This window comes from Mesoplodon bidens, assembly GCF_964165515.1.
Source record: "Mesoplodon bidens genome assembly, chromosome: 19".
NCBI lineage: Eukaryota > Metazoa > Chordata > Mammalia > Artiodactyla > Ziphiidae > Mesoplodon > Mesoplodon bidens.
This window is the reverse complement of record NC_138179.1, coordinates 50,116,444-50,125,920: the sequence shown is the minus strand read 5'-3', so window position 1 is coordinate 50,125,920 and position 9,477 is coordinate 50,116,444. Positions and strand designations below refer to the sequence as shown.

At 57.9% G+C, this 9,477-nt stretch overlaps 2 protein-coding genes across 2 annotated transcripts; both read right to left on the bottom strand.

The window, feature by feature from the left end:
- Positions 1–2,188: 2,188 nt before the first annotated feature.
- On the bottom strand, positions 2,189–2,817 carry PPY (pancreatic polypeptide; the record flags this gene model as incomplete). Its single annotated transcript, XM_081218659.1, has 3 exons — positions 2,189–2,213; positions 2,369–2,440; positions 2,627–2,817. The coding sequence occupies 3 exons, from the start codon at positions 2,815–2,817 to the stop codon at positions 2,189–2,191; spliced, it is 288 nt and encodes a 95-aa protein (XP_081074785.1).
- Positions 2,818–8,512: 5,695 nt separating this feature from the next.
- On the bottom strand, positions 8,513–9,044 carry PYY (peptide YY; the record flags this gene model as incomplete). The annotated part of the gene is made up of 3 exons (XM_081217967.1): positions 8,513–8,537; positions 8,687–8,767; positions 8,857–9,044. The coding sequence occupies 3 exons, from the start codon at positions 9,042–9,044 to the stop codon at positions 8,513–8,515; spliced, it is 294 nt and encodes a 97-aa protein (XP_081074093.1).
- Between the last annotated feature and the right edge of the window lie 433 nt (positions 9,045–9,477).

Below are 9,477 nucleotides of genomic sequence, written 5' to 3'. Positions count from 1 at the left end.
GCCTGTCCCCGAGAAGCTGTCTCCCCTGGGGGCAGGGGCAGGGGCCCCATCCTGATCCAACTGTCACATTCAGGTATGTCCTGAGCAGAGTCCCGATTCCTGCTCCTGGGAAGTAACTACACCTCTCCCAACCTAGAACCCATCCCCTTAGCTGCCAGGGAAGATTCTGGGACTTAAGGCTCCATCATCCAAACTCAAGCTCTATTCTCCTGCTGAAACCAGCCCCCCTCCCAGACACCCCCTTGGATGTAAGAATCAGCCTGAGCCATGCGCTTGCCGAGTGGCGGCATCCTCTCCAGCCCTTTGCCTTTTAGGGCCTAGTTCCACTTTCAAGTCGTTTGCACACACCAGACACAGCCAAGACTTGAGGGGAACCACAACTGTGGTGTCGTTGCCATGGGGTCAGTGTGAGGTGCTGAGCCCAGAAGAGTGGACCACCTCATCCACCGAACCCACAAGCCCCATCTCGTCAGGCAGGACATGTAGGGGAGGCAGAAGGAGCCGTTCCAGGAACCAAGAAGGTTTGAATTCTCTCACTTCTCCCCCCACCCCTGCCATGACTGTCCCCTATCCACAGGTGCTCCCAGGCCAGGAAAAGAGGAGAGAGACAAGGTCACTCCCTCCCAGTCGCAGACACACCAGCCCATCCCCACCTATTCAGGATGCCTGAGAAGGGCGAGGGTTGGCAAGGGCCACTGGGACCCCTTGTCAGTGCAGGCCTCCCCGGGCAGGATCCGAGTCCTCACCCTCCCAGAGCTGGAGTGGGGGATCCACAGACTGGACTCCTGGAGGTGGCCGGAGCGCTCAGCCAGTGCAGCCTCCACCCCGGAAGGCCGAATTCCTCCTGCGGCCTCCCCTCCTGCGACTGCTTGCATAGCTCTTATGTCCAGGAGTTCACTACCTCTCAGGGCAAGTCCTTTCCAGTTTTCTGGTTCTTCAAAGATGAAACTTCTAGTCAAGGAAAGCCCGCCTTCCGGAGCCCCTCCTGGAGCCGCATGGAGTTAACCGTCACCCTGTTGCGCAAGCTGGAGCTGCATATATTTGAAGACTGGTCATCCCTCTGCTCGTCTGTCCACCATGCTTCATGGAAGCAGCTGGTTGGCTGCAAGTCTGCCCTGCAGAAGCTCCCGTCTGCTAGCACTTTTCTGGGTTAAGGGCCATGCTAAATGTTGTACATGCATTATTTCACGTCCTGCTCACTACACCCCTATCATTCAGGTTATGTCCTGGCCCAGAAGCACACAGGGAACATGGCCCATCCTGGATTCTAACCCAGGTTCATCTGACTCTAAAGCCAATGCTGTATCCCTGTATTGGATTGCCATCTGCTGCCGGACCTTGGACAAGCTGCTGGACCTCTCTGAGCCTCGGTTTCCCCCTCTGTAGAGCGAGGATAACAGTTTCTCCCCCCTCACAGAGAGGGTTAAATGTCCCTGGCACACACAGGCTCCCTTTCCCAACAACCTCACGTGACACCATCTCCAGACCCCTCCCCACCACTGTCCCCCTCCTCCGGCCGTGCTTCTGCTGGGCACCGTGCCGTGAGGAGGGGGCGCCCTTGGACCGAACACGCACAGTGACACACCTCTGACTGCCCAGAGGAGGGCAGCTCCGATGCCACAGCTGTAGCCGGTGACTGTCTTAACCCGTCATTCCTCTGGGCTGGGCTGTCGCGCCCACCCCTGTGCCAAGGACACTTTAGTATAAATGAGCACTTCACCTACTGCCTAGGCTATAGGAAAGCATTGATGGGGGTGCATTTGGGGGCAGGGCTGTCATCAAGCCAATGATCAGGAGGGTCTAGGGATGCTGAAATGGGATGATTCAAGCTTCACTGACTTGCTGAATGAACTTGGGGGAGTCCTGCCTCCCCTTGGCCCACAATTTGCCCCTCTGTGAAGTGGAGAGGGTGAGCTGGATGGCTCTGATGACCCAACAGACGTTCTGGATCATTCATACACCCTTGTTTCCCTTCTCCTCCCCCTTGCCTCCCCCTTTATTCCTGTGCATTTGGCCTGCTCCTGCCCCGACCTGGGGTCCCCAGAGACACAGAGAAAGTGAGGCTATTACTTTGATGTGCTTTATTTAGCCTGCGTGGGAGCAGGGAGCAAGCTGCGGCCAGAGCCAAGGGTCCAGGAGGGCGAGCTGGGCCGGCACTGCCCTGGAGTCAGAGGGGCAGGAGGTGGCTTTACGAGTCCCTCGGGCTGAGCTGCCTGTGAGGAGAGGGCAGAGCATGGCAGCATGAGTGGGTAGTCCTCGTGCCCTCGGGACACTTCAGGCCAGCCCTAGGCCCCTGTTCTCCCCACCCCGACACACCCCCCGTTTCTGCTCCAGGCATCTGGACACACAGGGCAGGGAACAAGCCCACCTGGGGACAGCTGCGTGGGGGGAGCCACACTCCGAGAAGTCCAGCGCGCCTTCTTTGTCTCTTTTTCCATACCTGGGAGGGGAGAGGTAGCTGGGGCCAGCGCTGTGCCGAGGTGGCAGCTCACCTGCCTCGCGCCTACCCCTGGGCACCACCCCGCCCGCGGCACAGGGGCCCAGGCCAGATCAGTAGAGACGCTCTGCTTTCCCAAGAGCGTGAAAGGGTCTAGGGCTGGGGTCTCTCGCCCTCTCTCGCACACACCTGGGCCTGGTCAACATGTTGATGTATCTGCGGAGCTCAGCTGCGTACTGGGCCATCTGCTCCGGCGTGGCGTTGTCCCCCGGGTATACTGGCTCCAGCGGGGCCCCCCGGGCACCCAGTGGTGGCTGCAGCAGCAGAGCCACGCCCGCGGACAGGAGCAGCAGGAAGAGGCAGCGGCGGGCGGCGGCCATCTGAGGAGCAAGGAGCAGGGACACAGAGGCAGCACGGAGCCCACCTGCCCAGCCCCGAGCCCGCCACCCATTTCTCCAAGTCTGGGACCAAGTGCAAAGGGCTACTCGGACCTGACCACCCCTCCTCCTAGAGCCTGCCCTGGAGAGCGCGACGGCCCCTCTCAGGAGCAGCGCAGCAGGCGGAGCTCAGCCAGGGCCCGGGCAGAGCAGAAAAGTGTAGCAGAGAAGGTGGGGCCGTGGGGCAGGAGACACAGGACTCATGACCTCCAGGGCCTGATGGCTCTGAAGAGGCAGGTGCGGGGAGGGAGTTGGAGCGGAGGGGCTGCTGGGAAGTAGGGGCACGCCCGCCCCCCTGCACGCTGGGGGCACACAGAATGAACTTGTGAACCAAAGGGCAGGAATCCATTGCCTGTTGGTGTGCTGCCCTCCCACCCTCCCCAGCCTCCCCTCCAGGAGTAGACATGCTGATGCGGGTCCTGGAGAGGACACCACAGCCCCTGTCGCTGTGAGCAAGAGGCCGGCCACACGCATGGATTTGTGTTCACAGCCACCATCCCCTGCCCCCCACACATTTGCAGTCTTCTAGTCAGCAGCAGGCTGCTCTTCCAGGGTGCTGGATTTGTCCAGATGTAGAGCCGGACCCACGTAGGACCTCAGGCCTCCGGAGGCCCCCAGCCCTGCAAGGCACCGGCTCCTTCCCCACATCCCAGCCCGAGCCCCTCGGAGCCCCCTGACCCCGAGCTCAGGACAGGCTGAGCCCACTTACCCTGAATCCTGAGGGAGCGGGTGCTGGACCAAGCAGGTGCCTGCCTCAGGCCAGATGGATACCCCTGCCCTTGGCCATGGCCCTTTTATAGTCCTCAGCCCCCAGAGTCCCCGCCTCCTGTCAGCCTCTCTCACTCCCCAGCCCTCACCCCCTCCTCCCACCGTCTCCCGTCTCCCGGGTGCCCACAACGCCAGCGCGCTAGGACCAGGTACAGGAGGGGAACGGGGAAGTGTTATGGGTGCCACACTAGCAGCATAACGGGTAAAAGTTATGGACCACAATCAGTCTCCTGTAGGCCCCTCTCTGCCTGCGGGTACCAGAGCAGGCTTAGTTCAAGAAGGACGGGGTTCTGGGACATCAGGATAACTGGAAGCTTCTGATTGCAGGCCTGGGAACAGCTCCACCTGCCTCCCAAGGACTAATCCAAATCCTCAAACAGATTCCCTCAGGGCAGAAGACTGAGGCTGTGGCTCAGAGACTCCAGGGATGAAGGCTGGAGACTCAGGACTTCCTTTCCAGCTTGTGATTAGAGCAAGATGGGAACGGGGGAGATGCTTCAGGTAACCAGGGAATGTGGAAAGGGGTGGGGACCCAGGCAGGGAGAAACGCTCTCCCTGGCTGGTGTATAGGATGCAGAATGAGAACTGATGTGCCCCGGGGTGTGTGGGGGGGTACCAATATCTGGTAGCCATTTCCCAGCACCCCCATTCCAGGGAAGTGTTAAAAACCAGCATCATTTGGAAAGCCTTGAATCTTCCAAAGTGTTCCCAGCTCAATCACCTCAGTGAGTTCCTTCAACAACCCATTTTACAGATTCAGAAACTAAGTCTCAGAGACATTAAATAACTAGCCTCAGGCCACATAACTAGTCAGTGGGAGATACAGGGTTTGAAACAAAGTCTAACTCCAAAATCTGGACTCTTCTAAGTAGGGCTGTTAAAATATTGCTATAATTTCCTGATTTGGGGCTGAGAAACATGAGGCTCACAGAGGTGAAGACACTAGCCCAAGATCACACAGCTGTCCAGGACTCAAGTTCTGGCTTAGATTCCCAACCCCACCAGTACCAGCAGCGCCCCACCCCCAGGAGCCTCTGAGTCTCCCCTGCTCAGCCTCCCTTCCCCAGCCCCCTGCCCCCTCCCCAGCTCAGGCCAAGGAGCACAAGTGACTGTCTGAATAACTCAGTGACGCCTGAGTAGGGAGCAAAGAACTTCTCGCCCCTGAGGTTCTGCTGTCCCAGATCAGGACACCAAAAGAGTGTGTCAGGAGAGGATTGGGTGGGGGGGGCGGTAAGGACTGGAGGTGATGCTGCAGGGATCTGAGCTTTGCTTTTCCTCAAGATACTGAGGATTAAGGAAGCCTCAGGAAACACCAGTGTTCTGTCTTGTTCCTCTCAGTTCTGACTTCTGACAACAAGAAGAATAATGCTTCACCCAACAACAACTTACATTCTGCAAAGCAGATATGGAGGTCGTTCGGTCTCCGCTAGCCCTGGCCCTTCTCTGGCCTCGGGATCCCACTTGGTAAAACAAGGGTGAATTAGTGGCTGGTCCTAGGAGGGCCTCTGGTGAAACCAGCAGAGGCTGCAGGCTGCCACCAGGGGGCGCCAGGCTCCAGCCCTAATTCAACAGGTCTGGTCTCCCACAGGACTGTAGTGCTGTGGGACGGTTCTGGCCACCACCCCGGCCAGCTCCCAACCCCTGCAGACAAATGGTAGACCTGGGGATTGACTCAAGAGCTGGGGCCATCCATAGTTTTGGCCACAGAGGGGACATAGCTTTGTCATAGCTTTGTCAGTGCCTAAGAAATGACAGTTACTCTATAATGTCAGCTGAACCTACAGCTTTCGTTTTTCGCCTTTGCAAACAAGTGATTCCTCTTCTGGGTCCTCTCAGGGATGTTGTGACAACTGAGGAGGAAGGGGTAGTGGATGTGCTTTCCAAACCATATGGCCGGGCTTCCCTGGTGGCGCAGTGGTTGAGAGTCTGCCTGCCGATGCAGGGGACACGGGTTCGTGCCCCGGTCCGGGAAGATCCCACATGCCACGGAGTGGCTAGGCCCGTGAGCCATGGCCGCTGAGCCTGCACGTCCGGAGCCTGTACTCCGCAGCAGGAGAGGCCACAACAGTGAGAGGCCCGCGTACCGCAAAAAAAAAAAAAAAAAAAAGGGAAATTTGGACACAGAAGCGGACACGCATAGAGGGAAAATGATGTGACGAGACACAGAGTGAAGACACCCATCTAGAAACCAAAGAGAGAGGCCTGGAACAGATCCTTCCCTCACAGCCCTCAGAAGGAACCAACCTTGCCAAACACCTTGATTTCAGACTTCTGGCCTCCAGAACTGTTGTTAAACCACCCAGTTTGTGGTACTTTGTTACAGCAGCCTTAGCAAACTAATACGGCAATGTAGCCACCCTCTGGTTCTCTTGGAGCATTCATTCTGGGGGAAACCAGCTACCGTGTAAGTCCAACTACCCCAAGACATGATGCTGGAGAGGCCACATGTAGCTGCCGGGCTGGGATCCCAGACAACAGCCAGCAGCACCTGCCAGACCCAGCCAACCTCTGACAGCCACTGCATGAGAGGATCCAAGGGACAACTGCCTAGTCAAGCCCTTCCCAGTCCTGACACACAAAATCATGAGTGAAATACAGCGGTTATTTAAGCCACTAAGTTATAGGATAACTTGTTACGCAGCGTAGTAACGAGCGCACCTCCTCTTTCTCTTTCCCTCCCTTCCCAGTGGCTAGAACATGGATGCGGTGATGGTGGGCCGTATTCAGTCGTGTAGATGAGGGCGTGGGGAAGCCTCAGAATAGAAACCTGGGATGTTGGATGCCCCCATGAAGCAGAGCTGCCAACTGCCCAGATGCCACTCTTATTTTATGTAGGAGAAAAAGAAACTTCTTTCTTGTTTAAGCCATTTTTAATTCTGTCTCTATTTTAAAAGCCAGATCAATACCCTGGCAATATAATGTATGTAAAACAAACGGCTCATTGTCTAGCACATAAGTAAGTGCTTTTTTTTTTTTTTTTTTTTTGGCCACCTGCGCAGCTTGCGAGATCTTAGTTCCATGACCAGGAATCGAACCTGGGCCCCTGCAGTGAAAGCACCGAGTCCTAACCACTGGACCACCAGGGAATTCCCAGTAAGCACTTAAAAAAAAAAAGTAGCTATTTATATTGTCGTCATTAATGTTACATCTAAGCTTCCCTCCATCTCCAACACTGGTTGGGTTTGATCAGCAGTGGATTAACCACCTCTCAACACTCCCCCCAGTGGACGTGCGACAAACCCACGTCACTGATGTTGAACCTGACACGTCAAACTGGGCAAAAATTGTCTGTGGTCATATAATTTATACCAGGGTTCTCTTCTGTTAGCCTCAAACTGACCACGGCTCTCCCAAGCAGACCAACAGACAGGGGACCATGGACACCAACACAGATTCACATCCTCTCACTTCTCCAACCACAAAATGAACCAAAGCTTGTGGCAGCCATTGCGTGCTCCCATCCCACCTCTCCTGGGGCGCGGGGTGGGAGGGGGAAGGGATAGAGTAGAGGAAAGAAGACAGGGGGAATCGTGATGGGAAGTGGGTCTCAGATAATGGCAATACTGTGGGGAGAGGAAACCAGAGAAATGAACTAACTCCACCCCCCCAAGCAATCAAGAAAGGCTTCTGGGATGAGGTAGCCACTACCCTGAAGCTGATCTCCAGACTGAAGAGAGGGAAAGGGATCTACAGGCAGAGGGAGTGGCCTGGGCAAGGGCTTAGAGCATTAGAGTCCGCACAGCCTGTGACCTGACCAGGCCCTGGACCTGCTCTCAGCTCACCCTTCTGCCCTACCTGCAGGGAGGCCGAGGGCAGCGCAGGGGAGGGGAGGTGTTAGAGCCCCAGGGGCCCCGAGGCAGGCTGTGTCTGAGCAGGGGTCTCTTCTGCAACGATGGCAGAGCCAGCTTGAGGGTCCCCTCCCAGAGGCACCTAATGAGGGCATCCTTGTCATGGCCTTGTCACAAGGAGGGCATGGTTAGTGACTTATCTACTGGGTATAAATTCAGAAAGGGGAGGGCGGCTGCTGAGAGAGAGGACAGCCTCCACAGTCCCATCGCCCCTCCTGCCCAGGGAACGGAGATGTTAGAAATGACCCCTTCCCCCAGCACACACACCCACCTCACCCCCCAAATAACTCTCCCTCCACAGCCCCATCTCGGGTCCCATCTCCACCCCCAGCCACTACAGCCCAGGTGGGTTAGTAATACACCTCCTCGGGGTAACCGGGGTGTTGGTGTCAAGCCCACGCTCCCAACCACCTTCATCTCTGGGGGATGGGGGCAACTCTGTCTCCACCACCTGCTCTGCTGGGCTGCCTAGCATGCTCCTTTCCACACTTTTCACCCTTCAGCAGCAATTCTCGCTGCTCCTTTCTACCCCTTTTGAAGAACTTCCAACCTGTCCCCACCGCACCGGACTAGAGAGTTCCAGAGGACCCTAGTCTGAATGCTATCCCCTCCCCGCGTGGCAGCGTTTTCTCTAAGCTGGGATCAGAGAGAGCCCCCCCCACTCCACCCCAGTCGTGGCCTGGGGCGCCTTTTGTCTCACGTGCCATCTTCTATCCTCCCAGCTCTCTCTGTCTCCACCCTCCACTCCCACCTGGATGCCACCTCCACGAAGGAGAAGGGAAAGGAAATAGAAACGCACACTTTCCATGTCAGTGAAATTTGCTCTTTATTTAGGGATCAAGGAAGGACCACACACAGCCCTCCAGCCCAGGGGCGGGGGTACCGAGAAATGGAATGAGGACCCCACCCCGAACCCTCCCCAGACGCAGCAAGCGGGAGAGGAATCCAGGTCCCGGGGTTAGGAGCAAACATGCAAACGAGGTTGGTGAATCAGCGTATCTCTCAGGAGGCCTTGGGGGTCTTCACCACAGGTAGGCGCCTTCTGGCCTGTAGGAGGGAAAGGAAAAGAATCACACGGAGCCCGGCGTCGGATCTGGGGAGGCGAGACTTGGGGACAGTACTAGGTGGCGGTGCCAGGGTGGCCGTAGGACCAGGCCACGCTCCAGGTGACGGGGCGTGTGGCGGGGCGCGTTTACCGCGACTTGACGGGTCGGTCCTCGAGATCCGGGAAGAGCAGTTTGGAGAGGAGAGCTTCCGAGATGTCACGTTTCCCATATCTGCGGGGCGGGGCCAGAGGTGGGCGGGGTCAGGCCCGGCCGCGCCCCTAGTGGCGACCCCGCCCCGCCCACCCCGCGCAAGAGCTCACCGCTGCCGAGTGACCAGGTTGAGGTAGTGGCGCAGAGAGAGGTAGTAGCGCTTCAGCTCCTCCGGCGAGGCGAGTGCGCCGGGAGCCTCGGGTTTGGCGGGGTAGGCGTCGACCAGCGCCCCCAGGCAGAAGAGCAGGGCCAGCAGCACTGTGGCCGTGGCGGGCCACGGCCTGCGCACCGTCACCATCTGGAGACGGGGCACTGGAGTCAGCCCGAGCCTCTACCCCTGAGGCAGGAGGCTGAGGCTGCCGTGGGGCCCACGCTCCAGCGGCCTGTCTGGGGCTGGTACCCGACCAAGGGTCAGCCACCTGCTCGCTCTGTGTTCTCAGGCACTGCACCGTCTCTGGCCTCAGTCTCCTCATCTGTCAGAGGGGCATAAGCCCTGCCTGCCTCCACCCGTGTTACCCAGAAGGGTAGATGGAGGAAGAAGGCTATGCTGGCAGTGGGGGCTCCCCCGCCTCTCTCCTTCCCACGTCGGCTGGCCCCCTTCCAATCCAGCTTCCCGCCACTCAGTGCCAGTTTCCCCCATCCTAGCCTCAGTTTCCCCACCAGATAGCCCGGGATCCCCAGCACCAGACCGTTCCTGGGTCCCAGGCCACTCACAGCAACAGCTCCAGAGG